The sequence below is a fragment of the Myripristis murdjan genome, chromosome 21 (assembly GCF_902150065.1).
Source record: "Myripristis murdjan chromosome 21, fMyrMur1.1, whole genome shotgun sequence".
NCBI lineage: Eukaryota > Metazoa > Chordata > Actinopteri > Holocentriformes > Holocentridae > Myripristis > Myripristis murdjan.
The window spans coordinates 8,756,447-8,781,764 of record NC_044000.1 but is presented as its reverse complement, the minus strand read 5'-3'; the positions used below and the strand labels follow the sequence as shown (position 1 = coordinate 8,781,764).

The following is a 25,318-nucleotide window of genomic DNA, read 5'->3' as shown; positions in this document are numbered from 1 at the left end:
TGACTGGGCACAGCAGCCCGTGTCAGTTGCCACCGCAAGTGAATTTGGGTCTCACAGCCAAACCTACTGCGAAAGATGGCGTAGGCTATTTACTTATTGCAGCAGAGTCGCGCCTCTGACAGGAGTCATGGTGGAATTGATTCAGATGACCATGATGGGATACGTGTCCTGTGGCTTTTCTATTGACATGCATGTATATATATATCGTTTATTAGTGTGGGAGAATGGCAGAGTGGGCGGTGACTTAAAGGGGATAGACCCATCCCGCAGAGTGTTGGGGAGAGAGAGAGAGAGAGAGAGAGAGAGAGAGAGAGAGAGAGAGAGAGAGAGAGACTGCAATGTATGTAAGGCAACCTGTAGGCTACACTTACTCATAAACCTGATCTGTTTAATAATAGGCTACAATATGGGCCTATAATATTATAGCGGGCCTAGAGGCCATGTCCACAAAAAAAAAAAAAAAAAAAAAAAAAATAGAACAAAACTCTATCAATCTATCTATCTGTATGTGTGTGTGTGTGTTAGAGAGGATTGGTAGACTGCACTGCCAACTCCACTGACTGCAGTTGGCGGAGGAGCCCCTTGGTGGTCATTGAAAAGAGGTGCACCAGGACTCCCAAATACATGGAGGACTGGGTGTGCAGATGACACAATCAGTGAAACAGAGTGAGCCCCAGCAGGTCAGGCAGTGATAGACAAATCACTTGGAAAAAGGTGGGATGGGAGCAAGTTGTCAGTGTTGACTGGGGCAGCGGCTCAGGGCCACAGGAAGGGAGGCTTCACAGCCAAATCCCTTTTCAGCAGGACAGCTCCCTGCCCTGTGCTGTGTGTGCTCCTGGAAAAGACACAAACATCACCTTACAACCTGTGTGAACAAACAAGCAGACACATAGACACTGGCTCCTCCGGTGGCTGACAAGGCCTCATGGTCAAACCCAGCCAAAAGACACTGTGCTGGGCAGACCTCAGGCCAGCTAGAGGCCAGATTAGGCACCCTGGCGCGCACAGTGGCTTATGGATGGTTTTCATTAAACCGCATTAAAACTCGGCTGTAGGCCAGTTCTAAAGAAAACACACACACATTTCTGGTTGGTGCATTGTTATTTAAATGAGCTGTGATGCAGTCACACGTGTACACAACTATGAATGTGACTCAGACAATCAGAACTGAGGACTGGAGCTGTCAGGTTTCTAACAGCTTACAATGTGCTATTTGACTCTGATATGGCATATTACAGTAGGATTCAATATACAGTGTTCATTTTAAATGATGAAATTCAGTTTTGAAGACTCTTCTTTGAGTTCCAACTGCTGGCCTGAATAAAGCAATTTGCGATGTTTCTCAATCTGGGAATGTCTGTGGCCTATACCGGGATGTAAATGACCACAATAATGAAGAAACGCACAGCGATTGTCTTTGATAGTTTTATTGCAACAGCAATGGTGCTTAAAATTGCACAGTTTGCCCATTTACAGTGACATCAGATAAAAATGTGATTAATATAAAAACATCAAAACAATCCCCTTTGTCACAACAATGCTTAAACCTGAGGATCAAATATGTCAGTATCTATCTCTTGTCCACACCACAACCTCACAGGAAAAAAAAACAAAAAAAAACAAAACACACACAGGGCCCTCAGAAGGTACATTTTCATTTCATTTTCATACAACTTCCTGGTATTTTAATCGCAAAGATCAGAGAAAGACTAACTAGTTCTGCACAACAAGGACCAGCTAGCGACAGGAGGTTATAGGTTTTAAAGTCACTCTAGGTAGAGGCAAATGAATATAGATGAAGTTACCTGACTATAAAGCACTTCCAGACAGTAATAACACATATGTGGATGTTCACTTCCATTTAACCAGTTTAACACTGTTAAATATGTTATTTATTAATAGACACAAAAATCAATAGAAATAAAATAAGGAGAAGATTTTTACTGCCATTTCGTCCAAAACCATGACACTGAGTCACATCCATTCAGGTTGTGACAAACTCCTCAGTAATACACAGCTTTATCACATAACTCACTCAATTAGTAACCGTTTCTTCTGTCTTTTGCACTAAGATCAACTACAATGATTGGACTGAAAACCACATGTGACTGGACAACACAACCGTTTCTGGCATGTGTCAGTTGAACTCTGGCATAGGCTTCCTGTGTATGTAAGTAAAAAAAAAAAAAAATTATCAGTGACAATGTTTGATTGTAAATATTTGGTATGGCTGTGCAACACTTCCTGAAAACTTTGATAATCCAGCCATTGAGAATACTTCTTCCATTTCATGCTGGATTATGGTGGTTTCCCTCAACTGGATCACTCTGTGGCAGAGAGCTACATTTGAGACAAGGTTCCCCTGATTCGCTGCCATGCACAATGAAAAGGAAATTGGGTGACATTATAAAGGCTCCACATGCACTTGCCCTTCATTTCCTCTGTGAAACATTCCTGTTCAAGATGAACATTGAAGGGGCCCAGAAGGTGAGTAACTTTACCTTTGGCCATTGTTTCTCTCCAAAAGGCCCATGTGGCTGTAGCCTGATAGCTGATGAATCTGGTGTTTTCATACCAATGTGGGAGTGATCCAATTGATGGAAACATAACAAAGGTAAAGATAACCATAGTTAGGTGACCCAATTGGATACTCCTGTCCACCGGCAGTTTTGAGGGGACTCGGAAATGTTTACATTTACAAGTGCATCTAGGAGGCAAAAGCTTTTATAGGCTTACCCCAATAAAATAATACACATGCAGCTGCAAATCGGAAGCACTTTGCCTCAAATGTATCCCTCTACCATTGGCTGATATCAAAGGGGTGATATCAATGTGGGAGTGATCGAATCAGGTCACACGACTGTGGTTACCTACAGAACAGCTAGAGTGGTTGGCTGCTGCCCAGTAGATATTTACAGTGATCAGTTTTAATGGGTGGCACAGATTATTTATTTTTCCTGTGTGCTTTGATTAAAATCCTATTTGACTTGGGAGAAACACAGCTCATATGGAAGTTAAATTCATTATGATACTGGATTTACAAATATATCTGATAGTGCTTCTAAATTGGATTAAATTGGTTGCAGAAGGTAATGCACATTAATTTAACACATGACACAACCTATTAAATAATTATTTGAGGCTTTTAAATGGCACATAAATGATCATGACAAGTAATTCAATAGCAGTTGAAAAAACAAAACAAAACAAAAATGCTCTGAGGTAATAACTACTATCAAGACAAGCATGTCACTGGACCCACAACAATAAATAATGGTACTGTCCAATAAGTGCTGAAACATTTTCATACACGAGGTCCATTCACTGCATGGCATTTAAGACATAACAAAATGTCCATTGACACTTCACTGTTCAAGTAATTCTTACACACAAAGTAAAGAAGTAATGAAAGACACTTAGTCGAGATGACCTTTGTCTACATTTGCAGCAGCAGGTCTACACAGCAGAGCAGTGACTATTTTAAACTTCAGACAGACTAATGTGCTGCTTTCACTTGCTTTCCCTCAACCATTTATGCCTCTACAAATCAGCGATACTGAATCTGATGACATTTACATTGTTATCTCTGACATGAGTGCACTGTCATGGCGAACAACTGATTTGCTGAATTCAGACTATTCTACCTAACATAACAGAATAAAAAGAAAAAGTGGTAGTGTATTATGATAGGAATATTGTCTGCTTTTAGAATAACTTGATTGCCTGATTTTTTTTTATCCAGGACAAGTTTAAGGTCATTAAGTTTATTTTTAATAAACAGCTTAGATACGGCTGCCTTCACTCAACTAAAAAAGAACAAGTACACAAGAAATAACTGTCTGATTGGAAGGCGATGTCAGGTGAAGGGTTCAAGAAAAGTTGATCTACAGAGGCTGCTTTCAGGGTGTTTTTCTGAGACGAGACGCTTGAAGGGTTTCATTTTAAAGCACTATGTGCTCCATTATGGGAAAGAAAAAAAGTTACCAGATTTGCAGTATTTCAAAATATGACTGGATACACCATCTAAAGTTATCATTTTGTAGATGTAGACCGTTTCCTAGTAACTTCAAAATGATTCCAGTGAGTTTTTTGCCTATAAAGTAGCTGATTTTGTCAAAACATTGTTCACATGTGGATCTCTCATTTTGAAGGGAACCTCTTCACTTGTAAAACTGACATCTGGATCTACAACATGGTCACAGTGAACATCAATATAAATCACAATTATATTCATAGAAAACGTAACGTCCATCTCTACTAATTTTCTACTAATTACTACAAAAGTCGTGAATGCCACCAATTCACATTTGGAACGAGGCTGAGAATGTGCATGTCAAAGCATAAAAACTGCACCGAACAAGTGCACAGAAAAGCTACCACGTACACAACTAGTGTTATAGAAATTCACACGTACAGACATTTGGTGCAGGTACATTCACAGTGCAGGTGACACGAGGGTCTTTTGCAGAGCACGTGTTTTGTATGTATGACAATACTCTTGCCTGAAGGGCAAAGTGTGTTTGGTCCCAGGAGCTAAAGAACTAATATTTTGTATAGACTAGCTAAAATCACCATCTACACTTCATGGGTAGTGTTTGGTTATGTTATAGTATAGTAATATAGTCGCTCAAATGTAACATCATTATAGACATTTAGGAAATATTTTTCTGTCTACACATTCACACAGAAATAGCAAAATACACCCTGCGTTCACTGTTGCTCTTTGCCATGTACAAGCTAATGTTATGCCATAGCTCTCAGCTGAAAGATAGTACTAAAACAGTCTATTACGTCATTGCCAATAATGTGGTGTCTACTGTCGACTGGCAGGCAGGTATGAAACAGACTGACAAATAGGGAGCACAGAAAGCAGAAAGGCACTGTAGCTGCTTGGCTGACTGGAGAGAGGAGTACCAGGAGTTAGCAGTGAGATGTGCAACAATGCAAGAGCAGGACATGAAGTCATTTTCAAAAGACAGAAGATAAATCATAAAAAACATACACCCTCAGATAGCGCTAACACTGTTACACATATCTGTCATGTTTGGTGCACTCCAGGAGTTATTTTATGATTTTTTTTTTTTTTTTTGCTGTACCTACCTCAACTTAACCTGCGGTCTACTTAAGTTACTGACTTCCTGTCTGTCCCAGAATGACTTTTGTCAACCTCCAGAAAAATGTGCTTTCTGTAAGGTATATATGTGGGTGAAGACAGCAACAGCTTTGGGGTGCGCAATTGTTCAAATTGCCAGAAAAAAAATATTAAGGACAGCAATGTATTTCACATGCTACCACAGAAACAGCTGCAGCTGCACTGTATTCTGGTCTACTCAGGCTGCTGTCAGTGGAGAGGGTGGTACCTGCTGAACTTAGGTGTAATAAAAACCTTTCTTGATTCTGAGACGCTGAAACCAAAACCTTGTTTCTCACTGATGGTTTAGATAGGTCAAATTTTGTCTAACACTATTTTAGCTGCACTGGACATACCTTGACACAACAACAATATCTACATTTGGCCAGTTATCAACTAGAATGAGAAGAATATACAACCAAACAAAACTGACCCAGAAACGCAAGTGAAACTGGTGTCTCAGTCCTACCGGAAACTATTAAAATCTTGCATTAAACAGGTAAGGAGTGTCAGTGTGGCAGCTGTGCGCTCATGCACAATCTCCCAACATAGTTAACTGGTTTAGTGTTACATATTATTGGCAACAAATTCATCAACCTTAGCTCGTATTAGACAGAAGACAAAACATCACATTAAAAAAAGAAAAAAGAAAAACAGACCTTACATATCCCAGCACACTGACACACACACTCACTCACAAACACACATGAAACAGTCAGAACAGCAACAAAGTGTATGATACTTCAAAATAATTGGTGGCAATAAAATTTCCCAAATGGTTCCTAAATCCCCACATTTAAAATTATCTTGCTTTTTCATAACTTCCAGATATTCCACACTTTCCCTTGTAATACCTTGCGCTAAGTTGATCTTGGATGGCAAAATATTGAACCAAAACCTATTATTATATCAAAGTAAACAAACGATATTTGAATGTCACAAGATCCACAAGACCTCTTACACTATGTGACTGACCCTAGATTGTAAAAAAGACAAAACACTAACTCTTTTAAGATGAGTGGGTTGAAAAACAAAGAAATACAGAAAAAGTGGTGTTTTTCCTTGGTCATAGATATGCACCTTCCCTTGTGCTGTTACCGTTACTGAGAATTTCCAAACAAACAGTAGCCCTGGCCATGCAACACTGTAGTTTAAGAGCAATAAAATCACTTTATGTTTAGAGTATGAGACAGTGCTGTTATTGACAGGGATTAGATGACAGTATTACAGGATTTGTGCCTTTCTTTCTTTAATTTCAAACTTAAGGTCAGACTGTTTTGCTGAAGCCTGAGATATATGGGCTTTCTGAAACATAGCCATGCTAATTAAGTTTTAGTGTGGTATTACTGAATAGGGACTACATTTACCTCCACTAAACTTAAAACGGAGGCTTAGATAAAATGAGCAGCCTTAAAAAATAGTGCTCCATTTGGTAACAATTGCTGTATTTTGTTATCACCATTATGATCATAGTACTATTATAATTTATTAAATCTACCATTTAAATTTGTTTAATATTCAGACTGTGTACATTCTGCAGCTTTGCCAGACAATAATGAGATATTTCATGTCTATAACAGATTCAAAATTTGCAATCCTAGCCAATCCCAGCACTCCAGTTCTACACAGAATACTGGGCTGCTGCCTCTTTTGCCACATTTCAGTAGAGATGCCATTATGAACATAAACAACTGAACTCACTGATGAAAATTTATGACTTTCCCCTAAACCACCTGATGCAGATTTATCTATTTAGCACATTTATCTCACTATCACCTCATTACCTTTGGTGTAATTGCATCTCAACTGCCACCACGTGTGCATTACTGCCAATCTGGGACTGAAGGATAAACAGGAGCAGGACTGGGACAGGATGGTTGCGGGTTCAAAGCCCTGACTGGCTTGGGCAAATATGGGTGCATAAAGTGAAAGAATAACATTCCCCCTTCACTCAGTCACCACCATTGTTGTGCCTTTGAGCAAGGCACTTAAACTTAAACTGATCATGTGGAGTCGTTTGTGGGTGAGGGCTATGGTTGAACTGGCTGGCTCCCGGGTATGAATGTGCACAATCACACGTGAGGCAGGGAGAAGCTGAAAAGCACTCCTGCTTGGCAAACCTTCAGGCAGTCTAAGAAAACTATCTCATCATCTTCGGTATAATCACATTTGGAATCTCAACCAAGGTGGTAATTCATGGTAATTTTGACTATTCAGGAAGTAAATGGAACTAACTCTAGATGGTGAAATACAGCAAAACAAAGTGCACTGAGCTAACCCCTATCCAAGAAACTGAGACCCAGCATCAGTGAATTAACTTTAACCAAATTGTGATGGGAAAATGGCTGAGAAACTACATCCTGTTAGTTTGTTTTTGCCTGGCATGTGGTGATATGCACTGTAAGAACTGCCACTCTACCAACGCATTTAGCAGAAGATGATTTCACTTGCCTGACTCAGTGTTAGACTCCCATGATTGATATCTGTGGTGGCACAGGCATTGTCAAAAGTAGCAGATTTTCCACAGACAGAACTGCCAACCCATGTACCAATGTCCACAAAGCCAGGCCTATTCCCCCAATACTGCCAGGAACGCCATTATATTCCAAGGTGTCATAGTAGTTATGATTAAATAAATATGAGGCAGAAAAAGCCATAAAACAAAAGCAAAACCACCTGTTAACAGTAACACCCTGTTGAAAATCTCTAGTATCGGTAGCTTCACTGGTTGCGGAGTACTTGCTCCTTGAAGGCAGAGCTATAGATATACAGAGTAAGGCAAACTTGGTTTCAGGTTAGACAAATGGAGCCATATTTGCACCAAATGTCCCAGGGCCATTGCACCTTCCCATCTTAAATCATTGTGTAATCGCCATGGAGCCTTTAGTGCTAACATTGAGCGGGCAGTTCCCCAAACTATGTATGTCTATGGCTCTGCTCCATGGCAGCTAGATTTGTCCCAGCTGGGACAAATGCAGTACCCGAAGCGGGACCGGTCTCATCAGCTTCAGTGAGTCAAGCTGTAACCTAGAGAAGGATTTTTCTGTTCGAGTTGGGGACTGATACCAGCCAGATACCATCAGAGCAGACAAGACAAAGCCAGAGGGACCAGTGCAGCTGTCAGGAAGTAAGTAACTCTGTAGAGGTGGAGTGGAGAGAAGGTCACCATGGCTATGATCAAGGGCAAAGGGAGGCAGGTCGTCAGAGGCAGGAGTTTACTGAAACAGAAATAAAAAGTTGCTAAGACACAAGAGATATTGTGTCATACATGAGCTTCAATATGCATGTAAAGAGAGGCAGCAATCACTCAGCAAGAAAGTGACCTTGATTATATGACTTCAGTTATAAGACAAATCCAGAAGGAATTAAAAAGAAGAAGTATCTTAATGAACCAGATTTCTAACAAAATGGTTCACAAAGGTGCTGAATGCCATGTGTCTTGATTATTTTGTGGCTCTTACCTGTTGCTGAGTTTCAGAGTGTTACAGTTAATAAGCAGCATGTATACAATAAGCAGAGGCACAGTGTGTGGCCAGCAAGGGTCAGGATCCAGTTGGGTGGAATACCTGTGGAAAATCATGACTTCTGTTAAAACAGAACCAAATACAGACACCATGACCTGTCTCACACCATGTGCAGATTTTTTTTTATGATTCATTTGTTTTATTTGCACTATTATTATGTTCACTGAATGTATGTATCATCTATAGTCAGTGTTTGGGATGTAGATAAGCTTATATTCATCATTGCATGTTTTATGAATAGGACTATAAAGTAAACATGAAATTGGTGTAATAGTGATAATAATGTATTCTGATCCTGAGGAAACAATATTTCTTTTGCTCTGTTCCACAGGGAGGTGAGGGGTAAGGCTTGGCTACACACTAGCCCCTGGAGCTAGTAGTTACATATGCAAAACATAACCTGTACATGAAAGCAAGTTGCACATTGAAATGGGGTTAGACACTGGGTAGGAGAATTTTTGCATGTCTCACCAAATTATTTGAGGTGTGCCAACGGTAGGGTGCAAAAATGGAGGCGATATGTGAATTGAGTCAATCTCATTAATTTAGCAAACTAAAATGCCTAAGTTACCTGTGTAATTGCATACATTTGAAATGGTATAAATGTGCATGTCCCTCAATAAAAACAGTGTTCAGAATCTTGATCAAGGCCCTTCAGCAGTGCAGGTACATATACTGGCAAAGAAGATTGAGCACAGATCCTTCAGTTGAGAAGCAGCCTCTGTTTGGAAGCTCATGGTCTTTCCTCTCTGTAAAACACACACATGTATTTGGGCCAATTTAGTACCTCAGGTTGCGGATCCAATGGATGAGTGAGGGTGCGCTGAGCATGATGGGTAGTGTGAAGAGCGCGGACAGGCAGAGGTGGAGCTGTAGATCATCCCGCACCTCCTGCAGTACACACTCCGACAGCAGGGGGGCTCCATTACATTCTTTAGGCTTTGTCAGAGCCTCGGCATCAGCTGTGCCATTCTCAGTTTCTTTGAGCTTCTGTGGTGCCTGGGAGGGATTGTGGGGGACTTGAATGTTTCAAAGACCAAAGATCAAACAATAATATTGCATTCTGAGTCTGCGTTCACACTGCTAGCAACCACAGTGCTGTCCTATTGTCTGATACCTGATTTGTCCTAACAGATTGTTGGTTGTAGTGCCAACGCTTTGCAACAATGAGTGGAACATATAGAAACACTAACACATGATGGGCCACTCATGAGCCTTGGCATCTTTAGTTCAGCTTCAGACAACATTTCCAACGTTTCCACTTCTACTTCCAATAAGTAGACAATGCGACAGTGATCAGTGATGATTTATTTTTCTGGTCCTATAGGGAATGAATGGACCTTTGGATGCTGGATTATCAAGTTGCTTGTGGTGTGATCGCAGTGATGCAGTGTCACCTGAACATCTTACCAGATTCAGCATGTGACTCAAAGACCTTTCTGTCATCTGTAGCCTTAGCACCTGGGCATGCAAGGTCAAACAAAAACAGGCAAGGACACTGTTAGAAATTGTCTGCATGTGATGTTGTGATGCAGGTAGGCTTATTTTACTGCTAAATGCTTAAAATGTAAAAGCAATGTAAAAAGTAGAATTATATACATAAGCCATTTAGTAGGTGCTTCTATCCAAAACGTGTTATGGGTACTAAGAGTCAACACAATTTTAGTTTGAGTGGTCTGACTGCACAGCAAACACCTAATCCTGGCAGTGTTAATCCATGCTCTACCCACAAAGCTGCACTGAACAATGCAGGAGAAATATGTATTTGTAACTAACACAACAATAATCGCTTATGTAACTGTACAATATGACTGCGAAGGCCTCACTGGCTTTCAGTGGGTGGACTCACCCTATAAAGGTGAAGGAGAAAGGCGACAAAGATTGACAAGGCTCCACAGGACGTCCCGCCCAGAATTATCAGAGACAGAATGATGAGGAGCTGGGTCTGCAGACGCAGAGTGCCACAGTCTCTAGACACAGACGGTCTGGATATAAAAACAAATTCACCAGTCGTAAATGATACAGTCTGTAAAAAATAAATTTACAATCAGTTGACCTACATTTCCCAGGGAAGGTCCAATGACAAAGTGCATTATAATAGACAGGGGCTATATCAGCAGTCTGTCCCAAAAGAGAAAATGCCACCACAGCAAGACAAAAAACAAGCCTTTGCATCTCTCAACCAGCTGAGTAAATCTGGTCGAGGAAAGTGAATGATTATTGTTCTTCACTTTATGAACAACTGGTGCCGAGGTAGGCACTTAAAAAAAAAAACAATTGCTCCAAGGGAAATACTCAGTAGCTGACGGTAGACTGTGGCTGTACTGGTAAGGTCCCAAGGGTGAATATGTGTAACTGTGAATGTGAAGCAGGTCAGTGCTGAAAAATGTTTACTGGTCCCTGGATAAATAAAGGTGAAATATAGGTGAATAAAAGTTGTAGGAGACTTTTCAGCATGACCGTACCAATACAATACTGATTCATAGAACCAAAAGATTTATCTATTAGAGTTATCTATTATCAATACATCTCATTTACTGAGCTGTATACACTTAAATCCCAAGGTGATCCCAATCACCTTTTTTACCTTGGCACAACAAACTGTCCAACCGTACCTGTGTAGGGGAGCTAACATAAGTGACATCAGGCGCAGAACAAGCTGGAGTAGCATACTGCCCCAAAATGCCACAGCTGCCCCTAAAACATACAGGAGTGGGGACAGGAGGCGGGGCCACTGCTCAACCGCAGCTAAGCCCTCATGAAATGTCCCATCAGGGAACGTGGGCGGGAGTGCATCCATGGAGGGAAGATGGAGAATGGACCAGGCCTTCTGAAAGCAGCTACACCTAAAGAGAAAGAAAAAAGAGGATCTATGAGCAAAATCATGTGGGGTTTTGATTAATCAAGTGCTGTCATACTGTGTTTCAGTTAAAGGGAGAAGATGGAAGTTCAACCTTCTGTCATCCAACTCTGAGCCCACTAGATTGTGGTTGGCCATTTTAAGTGTTCTTCACACAGGGAACATTGCTAGATCAACAATCTTTGACAACATTGGCTGGCTAGTTAACACAGAATGTTAGTAACTGTATGTGTAACTTCTTAATTTCAAATTTATGTGTTAACCATTTGCTGCATAGATCTTTTGACAGATTTAAGGTCATGCAATGCTGAAAATCAAGTGGATTCTAATTCAGGCCTGGTTCTGGATATTTTTTAGCTCTAGGAAAGATTCTGGATTGATGAGTTATCAAACATTATAAGACCTTTTATTCTGCATCGTTGAATACACCACCACTGTATCACAACAACGTAAAAACACATTCTGATTCAAGATAAAAAAATTTTCATCTGGACAGATGGTGTCCAGATGGCAATTGCCCTTATCACCCAGGCCTAGAACCAGCGATGTAAGTCTATTTTAAGGATTATTACTGCATAGCACTTAATGTGCCATCAGAGGGGGGCATCTCGGAAACCTTTGGTTTGTGCAATCTTGACCAAACTTCCTACTAAGACTTACAGCTTTAAATGGCTCTTCCATTGCATTTTTAGGAAGCCATAACTCTGCATTTTCATCTTTCCTACATTTCTGGAATGCAGCATCAGCTTTGTTGTTTTTGATAGACTGCTGTGGGTGAGACGCATAAATGATGCCATGTCTCAGCAAAGGAGATCAAGTATTGTACTTAATAAAATCAACTAAAACTAACCAATAACCAATAATTACACTACACTATTTTGACAGGCTTCAGCCTTGTAGATACCATTTAAGAGCTTTGTTAATGAGGATTTCAGCAGTGTAAGTGAAGTGCATACCCAAGCAACAGCTGCAGAACATAAACCGGCAGGTCGACTTTGTAAGGCTGCAGGCCTCTGCCTACCACCTGGCTCATTTGTAAGGCTCGGCCTGTTTTCAGGATGGAGGACACCTGCCCCCCACTGGCAAGGAGGAGCGTAACAGCTGTGTACACTGGCACCATGGGACCACAGAACCTCAGCACCTGGCAAATGGTAGAGAGAGGAAGTAAGCATTACCATAATTTTTTCTCTGAGACTTAACAAACACTAGTATTATACTCTGTATAATACTCGTATTATTTTTTGAAGCCAGTAAAAAAAAAAAAAAAAAAAAAAAAAAAAAACAGTTAGGAGGGGGAAAAAATAATATACTGAATTATTTACCTGTCCCAGCACCCGGGGGAATGAAGTCCTCACTGACACCTAAAGTTGAGATCAGAGTAAGTAAAAGCATTATTTATCCAGCATTTTTTAAAACACACAGAAGAAAGAAAGTGGTTCACACACGCATGAAAAATAAAAATGAATAAATAAATAAAATGAGTTTTTAGAGGTTGCTTAAAACAATCCAAAGATTCAGCAAACCAAATAGACTGGCCTGTGAAATACATCATAAATACATCATTCATTTCAGACATGTAGTATTTTGTCTTGTAATTGAAGCTAAACAAATTTTTGCCATGAAAAACTGTAATTAAGACATGTAAAAAGAAGAACTGCAGCAATTTTTCATTGCCAGTGATGAGCAGTACCTTATACTGGCAGTTGGGGGCAGTATGGAGCTGGAGAAGGACACCTGACGTGTTGTCTGGACGACTCGTATGGAGCATCCCTGAGATCTCAGTCACTGATGGAGTACTGGTGTGAGCACAGAGGGGACAGACCACACCTCGTTGAGAGACAACAGTTGCCCTAGTATTCATAATAACGAGTTATTGAGTTTATACAGAGCAAAATGCAGGCAGGCATGGATACTGACTAACCTGACTGTGGTTAGAGAGTCCTCCCTAAACCATGGCACCTTCATTCTGTACACGTTGGGCAACCTCTCTGTAGCCAGCAATAAAAAAAAAAAAAAAAAAATCAATATCACATTTCAACATGTGCACATGTACCTACTGCATATATCAAAAGACAAAACAACTTACCTTTGTGTACTTTGCAGTGGCTTGCGACATTAATTCTGAAAGCCTGATAGACCTAAAGATAGAGCGGTTTAGTGACATGGCAAGGATGGAGTGACACAGAAAGACCAGCTGACACTTAATGGGACAGTAAAAGGTACCTGGTGAAAGTGTTCCAGCACGAGGGTGTGATGAAGTCCACTGGAGTTGACCACAACATCACTGCTGGTCAAACCTGGAAAACCAAACAGTTACTCAATAGAAAAATCTGTTTTCACTTGTGGAATCACTTCTCACTTGAGAATCAGGGGCTAAGATAACTCACCAAAAGACAGGACGTGTGGCACTGGCATAGATATCGTCTGAGATTCTTGTCTCTGCCACTCGCACTCCACTGTGAACTGTGGACCCATATTCATGTTGTTCAAACAAGTTAAATGCTTTCAGTGCTAATCTACAAGATTTGTGGTCTTTGTTTTTTGGGTCATTTCATACTGCACTTCTCACAGATCATTTGTCAAACAGTGTGACGTTTTTCTCCTTGTATTTTCTAAGAACAAAGTTTCTGTAAATGGCACTCTTTTCTTTGCCGTTCAGTCATAATGGCTATTGCAGCTCATGCTGACTACTGGGTAGTCAGTATGAGCCTATTTATGCTGTTTCTACTGCTGAAATCTCATCTCCAGTTCAATAGAGATTTTTCCCAGTAAAGACCAACTTGAAACAAATGCTTTCATAAACTGTGTATAGGTTCAATCTCCGGTGTTGTGACAGCTGGCAATAGAAAGCAGGAAACAGACATTTATTTTTATCAAAGTGTAACAGATTGTGACTTTAGGTGGCTTCCACGCCAACTGTCTAACTTCAAGCAAATAATTATTTCTTTAAAAAGGTACCTGTTTGCCATTGAGGTTAGAGGCCCCAACCACCAGGTGAGAAATGGAGGCCAAGTCGCTGAGACTCAGAATCAGCACCTGAAGAAAGGGATGTACAGTTATTAGCAGCTGATAGCAGCTCAGCCAAACCAGATTAAGGAATTGGACTGGATTATGTTTCTTTGCAGGATAATTACTTTGTATGGTGGCAGAAGCTCGGTTCCCATGGAGAGATCCACTGCACGCACACTGCAAAATTTGGAGAGAAAAAGAACAAAAGATAGCAATACAGTAATTTGGAATAAAACACACATGATCCTTGCTCATCAATATCATCAAATCATCATCATCATCAACATAACCACAAAATACATTGCAGATTGTCTGGAACAACATAATATGGGAAATGATTCTATGTTAGGTTAACAGTACATACATAGTTAACACTATGTATGAAGTGATAATAAGGTATCTCCAAAATGTGTTAAGAAATATATGATAATGCACCAACTTGCATTACCAGAAAAAAAGAGAAAAGATGATTTGGTGTTAGCAGACAAGGAAAGTGGGGTGACAGATATATGAGAATCATATCCTCACCACAAGGAGCCATTCCTCTGTGTGCAGCCGTACACCCAGCTCGTCATCTCCTGGTACACAACCATGAATCAAGATTACTTTGAGGCAAAGACATATTGGCAGCATACAGAGGTTGGCACACACTGACCTCACCTCACACAAAACTAGACATCCTAGTAACTCATTACTACACTTATCACTCTAAATACACTCAAGTCTTGTAAGGCAACATCATATTATAAGGATCAAGAGTTCCCACGGACAGAATTAAAATGGACTGAGCCAAAACATCTGTCTAAAATTTCTTTGAAATTTCTTTATATTTCTCTTGTTGGTATGATATAAAATCTGTATGAATTAAAGCAACAGTCAGTGATTTGTGATCAAGTGCAGGCCCTCATGACGGTGCAACGACTTACAAAAATTTGCACCCTAAATGAATTTTTTTTTCATTTTTTTGTTCAAGCTTATTGTTTCTAGGGATTCACAGATTTGATTTTATTTCAACTTGGGAATTTGGAAAAATGTTGTGTGGGAAAACAGAGGAGGTAAATTTCGATCTCAGATAGGTTCATAATCAATAATATAATTTATTTGAGATATAAAAGTAAAAATACTTTCCTTTCACAGGATTAAAATGTTGTTCTTAATGTTAATCTTGGGAGCATCATAAAATGTGTTGCAAGCTGCTTTTGATCTCACAAAAGAAAAATTTATTTCTTTGATCTTTACTGCAGCGGTGGTGTGGAAATAATAGCTATAAATCTAAACACCCTCTCGTTTTAAAAACATCAGTATAGAAGTGCTGTGATCTCACCAGGTTGTTGCTCCGGCAGTAGAAGTGGCTGTAGGCTTTCCTTCGACTGGACAGGGCAAACAGGAAGTACTTGGCCTGTCCCTCCTGTGGGCAGAAATAATACTTAACACCACTAACTATAAAAAACAAACAAACAAAACAAAAACAAAAACAAAAAAAAAAAAAACATGTCTACATATGTATCTGTCACTACTTGGGATTTACTTTCTCAATTGATTAGCCAAATCATTGGACTAAATGTCACTAGGCATAACTGTATTTATTGAGATGAGAGAATGCAGCTGGAAGGGCAAATTTTCAGGCTTTTCCTTTTAAAGGGATATTTCACTTAGTGGCATTTTCACTCCCGTGTAAATGCACCAGCAAGCAGGCCAGATCCATTAGTGCCCCCTGCTGTCCACGGGCAGCATCACTGCTCCTGACATTGCCAAGGTCCTATTTCCCTATTGATCAGTTCCAGGGCCTCACTTTAATAAAAAAATTCTACTTGAACAAAAGTGGCATAGAAAATGCGATGTTGACGATGCAGAATGGGGCCATTAATATCACTATACAGACAACTTTGAGAAACTGGTCTGGACCCACATCATCTTAAATCTCCCACCCAGGTTTGACCGTCACCAGTTGGGAGGGTCGCTAACGGAGGATGCTATAGCCACAGCCCACCACTTTACTCTGTCCCACCTGGAGCAGCATGGGATCTACCCACAGAAGCACTTTGTGGATTTCAGCTTGGCGTTTAACACCATCCTCTATAACAGATTAGTGACCAAACTGTCAGACCTGGGAATATCTCACACCATCTGTCTCTGGGTCAAGGACTTCCTGTCTGATCGATCCAAGAGGGTGAGGGAGGCCCCAACATCTTAGACCTCAGCCTCAGCACCGGCTCCCCTCAGGGCTGTGTGCTGAGACCTCTCATCTACACCCTCTACACCTACGACTGTAGCTCCGCCCAGTCCAGCAAAATCATCACCAAGTTCGCTAATAATACTACTGCGTTGGGACTCATCTCTGGGGGGGGATGAGTCCACATACTGGGATGAGATGCAGCAGTCAGTGTGGTGCACAAAAAAACAACCTGGTCCTGAACACTACCAAGAAGCTGATCATAGACTTCAGGAGGAAAAGAACAGACATTCAGCCCCTGTACATCAGCAGAGACTGTGCGGAGAGGGTCTCAGACGTCCTGTTTCTGGGTGTTCACACAGAAGATGACCTCATCTGGAGCATCAAACCACTGCGATCATCAAGAAGACACAGCAGAGACTGCACTTATTCAGAGTACTCAGTAATAACCACCTCACACAAAAACTGCTTGTGTACTTTTATCGTTGCTCCATAGAGAGCATTCTGACCGACTGCATCTGTGTGTGGTTCTCCAGCTGCACAGCTGCAGACAGGACCGAGCTCCAGAGGGTTGTCACCACAGCCTAAAGGATTATCTGCTGCCCACTCCCGTCCCTGGAAGATCTGTACAGTTCCTGCTGTTTCAGGAAAGTACAGAATATTCACAGGGACCCATCTCACCCTCTCAAGCAGACACTTCAGGACACTGAAAGCACGGACTACCACATTAAAGAACAGTTTTTATGCCGGAGCCATAACTGCACTAAACACAGCAAAAACTTGAACATCTTATAAATATTCACTGTGCAATACTGACATGAGCCATGCAATACTTGCAGAATGTGAATGTATTGTGTGGAATGTTTTTTTTTTTTTTTTTTTTTTTTTTAAACCTCATTTTAGAGGCTGGTAAATTATTTATTTCAAAATTTTTTTTTAGATGCAGAGCATTTTTTTCTTGCACTTTAAGGATTGCATTTCAATTTCATTGTGCTTGTACAATGACAATAAAGACATATTCTAACTTGAGGGTGCACTGAGATTGGGGTAAGGCTGCTGGAAAAATGATTTAAGGGACAGTTTGATTAGAAAATAAATCATGAGTATGATCATTAGTTGATTCAAAATGTATTTAATTACATGCAGCTCTCAACTAATCATCATCATTTGTCTGTATCAGTAAAAAGGGGATCCAACTACAATTACTGTAATTAAATTTTGAGTACAGTACCTTTGGGGTGCTGTAAGCCAGGCGCAGTGTGTTAACTTCACTCCAGGCTTCAGGAGAATCTGGAAAAGTTCAAAGGGGTGGAACTGGGGAACTACTAAGACATATTTGTACAAGTATCAACTCATCCCTTTAACTTTGCAGTCATTCCTTCCTCTTTTCTACATGCATAACACAAGTTATTGAGTAAATCTACAGCCACCCCTCCCACAATACCGGTGGTGCCTGTTTTTTTGCATTCTGGCTTTACACAGTTTGTAATGCTATAGATTTTACAGTCTGTTGACAGTCGAAACAACTAAATATGCCAATACCAGGAGAGCTTAGCAAATATGCAAAACAGATATTAGGATTATGTTCACTGACCAACTACAAATACAGGGACAGAATAGTAATCTGTGAGCAAGAGACAAATGTGAACTCGTATGCATTTCCTGCTTAGTCTGGCATTTCTGTGACTGTGACATGATAAATGTGTCCTCCACTGACCTGAGAGGGAGATGGAGGTCTCCTGACTTTCATCCAACATCCTGACAGGGTGTCTGATGAAGTGATGGTTTAAAACAGCCATTCTCCTCTCTGGGCTCTCTGAGAACTAATAATGACATATTGATTAGCTGGGATATGGATGGGATGTGCCTGTAATTAGTGCTTATCAGAGACGTGACTTTTCAGGGTTTCATTATTTTGGAGGGCACACAATTCGCTTTGATTTCCGCCAGAAAAAAAAAAACACTGTCTTCTTTATTTTACACTCAGAACATCACTAAACACTCCTTTGTGTAACAAGTTTTAATTTTAAAAGTGTGCATGAATAATTGTCATTCTGACCTGTCTGGTTTCAGGTTCAATGAGGTCAAACAAAGCCCTGACAGTGGCAAGAACAAGCTCTTTGCACCTGGAACACAAAGACATATTGATATGAGCAATATTTTAAACTAGTGCTAGATAAATAAGTTTGTAAATCAAAACATAATGCTGTGTTTTTTTTTGTTTTTTTTTTTACCAAACAATGGATAGATGGTCAGTGGACACCCACGTCCTGGGAACTGCAGTTGCCTTAGAAAAAACAAAAAGATATGGAAGTGAATTTAAAGACCAGAGTTGAAACAAAAGCCAACCACTGTTGCAGTACAAATTGCTTTTCTGCATGCAGCTTGTGGATCTGAATCAATGTAATTAGTGCAAGCGCCACTCAGCTGGTTATACAAACGTCTATTAGAGAACTGTGACTCCCATAATGCAGCGGATGTGTCTTACCACCAGTGACAACTTGCTGGAGTCTCCTGGGGGACAAGGTAGGGATGTCAGGCCGGAGCGGACCTGGTAGTCACGGTAACCACCTCCCACAGAGAGCACTGTGACGTTCCTGAGACCGTCCGCCTGATTCACCCACCTGTGTCTCACTGCAGAGTAGAAATCTACATAACATGGTGACAGTGAGACAAAAAAAAAGTGAAAATCAGAGAGTTTGTATGACGATATACATCGAGTTGTTTTATATCTGCAAACCTGAACAAGTCTCTGCAAAATGAGTGACCCAAACAGCCATGACTCTGGTCTTGCATTCAAATCCCTCATTTAACATTGACAATAGGACACAACTTTGAAGACACTGTGATGGTATCTTAAATTATTGAGTCTAGAGATATGAGCTATTTTGGGTTAAAAATCTAGCTTTAGATATAGCTATGCATTCACATTCATTAATTAGGATTATGATACTGATAAATTATTCAACACCAATACACATAAGCTGAAATTTAAATTCACAATGAGAAATGACATTTCAATGGTGTCTTGCTTCCATCATTTCACATATTTTCAGTTGAAACAGGATGTGGGTTGGACATTATGCAAGGTTGGACTCTTAAAGAGTTAGCAAGTTGAACTAATAAACATGGGGGGGGAAGGCAGTGAAGACTATTTCATAACTGATGTAGTCTGTAAACCAACTCACTGTGAAATGTTTTGCATAAGTTTCATTCATTGGGACACAACCATGGTGTTTTAGCAAAAGGAAAGGTTTTTGGTAGTCAACGTGTTGTTACCCATGTCAATTTGAAATTTGTGAAACTGCAGGTCTTATATGATGGCAAGGCTGCTCAAAAGCAGTGATAGTATTGCCAGCTGGAATTTTTATGTAGGCTGACTGATATTCGATTTATGCTATAATTATGCTGCTTCCAGAAAGCAAATGTAATCTGATCTTAATAAGAAGTAGATTTTTTAGGCATTAACTGTTAAATAGGTGTATAGTATCAAATGGAGAGCTGGCTAACAGTGAAATGAAAAAAACATAATTTTTTCATTTCACTGCAACTTTAAAAAAAATCTGGCAAGAAAAACTCTGACAGGTATGTGCAGGCATTCATTCAAACCAACATCACAGCAGCTGATTTCACTGATTTGTTCCCCTTTCGTTTTCAAGGTGTGCAGATCAAACTGGCTCAGAGAGGAAAATGGTTTGAGAGCACCGATATAGTCTTTCAAATCAGGCACCATAACACCCCACAGTGCTGGCATACCATGTATCACTAATATACAGCTGGTCCTTACCTAGCAGGTATGTGTCGAGGGCCAACACGGGGGCTAGGTGGGGGGAGGCCTGGGTGATGATGAGGGTGACCAGACGGGGGTTGAAGCGGGGCAAGGTGAACAGTGCCCGGGCCACCACTCCTCCCATGGAGTGGCCAACCAGCACCACACTGCGAGGGGCGTCTTCAAGATCCTGGTGAAAGCAGAAAAGGGGAGTGGAGGGAGATTAACTGATTGGTGGAATCATTTATTTGGTTTAGGTTTCCCTGTCAAATAAACATTTCTGTGTAGTTTGAAAGCACATATTACACAAGGATATGCTGTTTGGGCTATCTCTGTGTTTGTTTGTTTTTTGTTTTTTTGTAATGTTGGCAATTTAGGAATGTAAGCTTATTATATTGTGGCACTGTTCTACTATACTAGTGTGAATTGTGGTAGACGAACAGTAACCAAATGGCTAAAATGCAAATGTAGAAGGGAAAGGAATGTGATATGTGGCAGAGAAAGACAGAAAAAGCGAACCCACTTCAATCAAACATCCCTCCTTTATCAAATCAGGTAATCCTGTCTGATCAGTAAGTGATATTTGAAGCCTGACCTTGTAGAGACGCAGGATGGCCTTTATACTCTCATGCAGGAAGTGTGTCTGCCTGCGCAAGCTGCCACCGTATAAGGCCACCAGCTCCTCATTGAAGTCCACAGTGAAAACATTGAGGTGGAGCCCTCCCTCCATGTTTTCTGCCTTCCTCAAGGCCACGGAGCCCAGGGAGCGAGCTGCAGTGAGAAGAGAACATCTGATCATGTCAGGTGTTTGAAATAAGTTTGGTGTTTTAAAGTCTGACACACAGCACGAGCCAGATTCAAATCACGCATACCTATTTGTTTACAAATACATGAACACTATGGCCACGTCATCTCATCCTGTAGTAGTGTCCTTAAGAGTGTCAAGCAATGTTAGGTTAATGCAGAACTTGTTTAGATATCGATAAATGTTAAGACAGTAAAGACTACCCCATTTGATTGAGGAAAATGTTTGGATGTGCATTAGGAAACGGTCACATTAGCCTTGCTGTAGCCAGTACAGCTCAAAGGTGTGCACAGAGCAGAGTGGATTTTTATTGTTGTTATTTTAGTTAATGAACACTCAACAATCAATATCAAGGTCATTTTGAAACCTAGCCTAAGTTATACTTCTGTCCACATATCACTGTCATTTGTACATGTCTTATATACATGATGGATGATGCATGGACGGGCTATCAGTATTGGCCACTGACAGCAATGAAAACCAAGATCTGAGTTGGTCCAGAAATATTTTTGCTGCCAATATTTCTCTGATTGTGAAATTTAGCATTTTTGTGACCTTTTTCCCCCTAGGAGTGTGTCAATTGTCAAATTGGCAACAGAACAAAACTAACATGGTCAAAACAATTATCTTAAGACAGGTCTGTCTGGAAAGTTGAACCTCATTTGTATTGCAATTCTTAAGAAATTTTTATCAACATTGGAATCAGTAGGCTATTGGCGGTTATGAGCAGGAAGGTATCAGATATGTGTATCAGCCTCAAGAAATCATATTGTTAAAAAAAACTGTTTCCACCCCCATGTTTTATATCTTACGCACCTTTCATAGTGGTTTGTCAGGTGTGCATTTCATTCTTTCTTAAATGATGTTATCTTGTCAACAAAAATTCTGACAGGCTGTGATGATGCTCAAGGCAGCTATTCATGACCTTTGTGATTTTCAATCCTCACATACTCTCTATTGTCTTAGCATTTCCTGTTTTGTGTCCTGTGGCCTCTGTGCCAAAATGTGTAAAAGACATAACTTATGGATATTCTAAACTTTCTTTCTAGCTTAGTAACCACAAAACAAAGGCGTGCTTTCTTGATCAAAATACACAGAGGCAAACTACCTCATCCTACCTGAACAGATGATCTCCCAAGACCAATGACCAGGTCACAAATCTAATTTTAATTATGAATGTAGAATTACATTTTAAAGTATCTTAGAGAATGACTCTAAGATAAAATAAATAAATAAATAAATAAATTCACACTAACTCTAAAAAAAAACTTGTGAATGCCTTTAAATCAAGTAGTCTAGATTACTGTACAGCCCTCTCTTCTGGTCCCACAAAGAGGATTGTAAAGTAACTACAGATTATCTGCAGTGCTGCAGCTCATGTCTTGACCAGGACCAAGTAGACAAAACTCCTGTTGTTGGCCTCCAGTGGGCAGCAGGCCTCATGTCTTGAGATTGATGCTAAATCAGTTAAGCAGTTTAAATAAAATAAGACTTGACTAAAAACTAAAATAACACTAAGCTAAAAAAGCTGATTAAATTTAGATCAGCACTACAGATTTCCGATAGCATGGATGAACCTTAATACATAATAGCAATACCGTGACGTCACAATACTTTTTTCTTAGTTAAAGTTATCAAGTTGTTATAACTTATAAAGCTGAGTAGCTTTCTGAACAGTTTCACATTAAGAGTTTAAGTGCAAGACAAGACAGAAACAGAGAGCGCAGACTTATTCTGAGCTACAATGAATACAGCTCTAACTGCAAAATGCATTTGTCTTCACAAGAATAAAACTGTGGGTGTTCTCCTCCTACACTCAAAACCCATGGCAAGTACAGCCAGGCCTTCATGATTTGAGGATATTTCTACAACAGAGTGAGTATAATCCATACTGAACATCGTTATTAAGTATCTTGTAAACAAGACAGAATATCTACCATTTCCAGTATATAATAATATGTCCCACTAAATTAGGGAAAGAGCAGGGTTTATTAAGCAAGACTGATGGACAAGAGAGGAATATTTTTTCAGAATTTCCTTGCTGCTTTCCTAACAGATTTTTCACAAAAACCTACATAACTGATTCAAATCAAAATGCAAGAATGTTGTTCCAATTTTTACTGCAAAAATCACAGTATTGGGAAAAAGTTGTAAAGGCCATTGTCTTTAAAGTTTTTTAAATTCCCATTTACAACTTCTAGCAGCCCTCTCACTTCAGTAAGTAATTATTAAATCTGTAGCTGACACATCAGTGTCAGCTACCTTGTGCATAAAGTTGTGAAGGACAATTCAGTTTGCTTGCTCACCAGATAGGCCTACAGACCAATCAACAAAAAGCCCGAGGCTGTCCAGGTGTCCTCATATGCCCTAGGCACATCCTGTCACTCCAAAAAAAGTAGCGCTCTCTGTCTCATCCTTCCACAGATACTGTCCAAAGTTATGACGCACAACTTTCAATTGCCCTGTTTTTCTCCGTTCCCTGGATCCAAATTGAAATGCTAGTGGTGAAAGCTGTAGTGGGACATCTTCACTAGTCTGTGCTGCGTATTGTTCACAGACACACTTACCTTGTTTAAAACTGCCTGCATTTCCAGGCAGGAAGAGCACAGGGGCACCAGTGAGTTTAAGTGCACGGGTCTCCTGAGCGTACAGGCCCTCTCCGTACAGGTAGAGCCCGTATGCTGGGTACAGTCTGGCCACACGACGAGGCAGGGCCACACGCTGTGAAGCCAACATACACACGTTAGGAATGATGACACAGTCCGACTGAAAAAACTGTAAAGTGACCACAGCAGTATCTATATCCATTCTATACTGTATCTCTGGGACAAAACAACATCACACGGCATTCCCTGTCCTAATTATACTGTTGTTATGCACAAAGTTATTTTTCAGGTTTGCACTGAATTATTAAATTTGCATCAACATCACCAATTTTCTAGTATGGATAACCCTTGAAATAGCATTAGCCTGACTTTAATAGTTCTAGTGCTAGTCTTTAATAGGCTAATGTTTAGACCTGAAACTGTTTCTTTTTCCTCACCCTCACACCAAAACAAATGAAAACACACTCCCATCCTGAGGTGAGCTCGATGTCCATATAGTGGTTTGCCTCCAGCTGTGCCCCACTTCTGGACTGGTGAACACATTAGTGAGCACAAAGAGCACAGAGAGGCGACCTACATTGCATTGCTAACATCTTGACACTAACTTATGCCACTGTCAACCTGACCTGTGTATGAAGCAGCACCGCACCTTGCAAACAAGTCGGCATGTGGCTCGCCTGGTGAGCTGATCTGGGGAGATTAGTGGATCAGCAGCTGATTTGTGATTTCACAACCGGCATAACTAGGGCTAATTTCACTCTCAGGTTACACTTACTGTACGGTGTACCTTCAACACACTTCTGCAAAGCGTCTGTGCTGCCTTGTGGGTGGTAACGTGTGAAAGCCACGGAGGAAATACTTTAGCCAGCTAGGCTAAGGTGTAAGGCAGCCTACACCTACCTGTTCTGTCAGGTGGCAGCTTTCACAAAACAGCCCGAGACACTGAATTTGTTTTGACAATTGCTGATACCGACTGAAATGAAATGTTGCTCGTGGCAGGAAAGCGTGCGAGTCGGTTAGCAAAGCTGGCTGTTTTGTTTACTTGTCTTCCCAGATGCAAAACAAGACGTACGGAAAGCTAGTGGATGTGTCATGTCGCGGTGAAGCAAGTAATTAGCCGAGAAACTCACCCGGTACTCTGGGTATTCAAACATATAGGTCATGCTGCATCTGTTCTCCTCGAAGCCAGTCAGCAACTCTCGCAGGCCGACCGCCAGCAGCCCCAGAGCCAACCCGTAAAAGGCCACAGTGGCGAGTTTCATGACTATTTTTATATTTATTTTTTACTTTGGACTTTTATTTACAGGTGTTGAATTTCCATGCTTCAATTTTCCCTTCAGCAAACTACGTGCCAAGCAAGGAACCATATAGGCTGTCTGACAGTGGCTCATAATAGGAACCACCTACTATACAACCATTAGTGACTGGCAGGTCGGCGGGC

The 25,318-nt window shown here is 40.6% G+C and overlaps 1 protein-coding gene across 1 annotated transcript; it reads right to left on the bottom strand.

The window, feature by feature from the left end:
* Positions 1–1,409: 1,409 nt before the first annotated feature.
* Positions 1,410–25,252, bottom strand: pgap1 (post-GPI attachment to proteins inositol deacylase 1). Its single transcript, XM_030080472.1, has 26 exons — positions 25,008–25,252; positions 23,839–23,992; positions 21,062–21,237; positions 20,485–20,656; positions 19,186–19,346; positions 18,932–18,984; positions 18,757–18,823; positions 18,415–18,520; positions 17,929–17,987; positions 15,849–15,932; positions 15,053–15,102; positions 14,650–14,701; positions 14,474–14,551; positions 13,903–13,978; positions 13,739–13,812; positions 13,602–13,653; positions 13,437–13,503; positions 13,206–13,311; positions 12,838–12,876; positions 12,472–12,656; positions 11,271–11,501; positions 10,505–10,640; positions 10,066–10,116; positions 9,443–9,654; positions 8,593–8,697; positions 1,410–8,349 (listed from the first exon to the last, which is right to left on the bottom strand). The coding sequence occupies exons 1-26, from the start codon at positions 25,137–25,139 to the stop codon at positions 8,211–8,213; spliced, it is 2,817 nt and encodes a 938-aa protein (XP_029936332.1). The 5' UTR covers positions 25,140–25,252; the 3' UTR covers positions 1,410–8,210.
* Between the last annotated feature and the right edge of the window lie 66 nt (positions 25,253–25,318).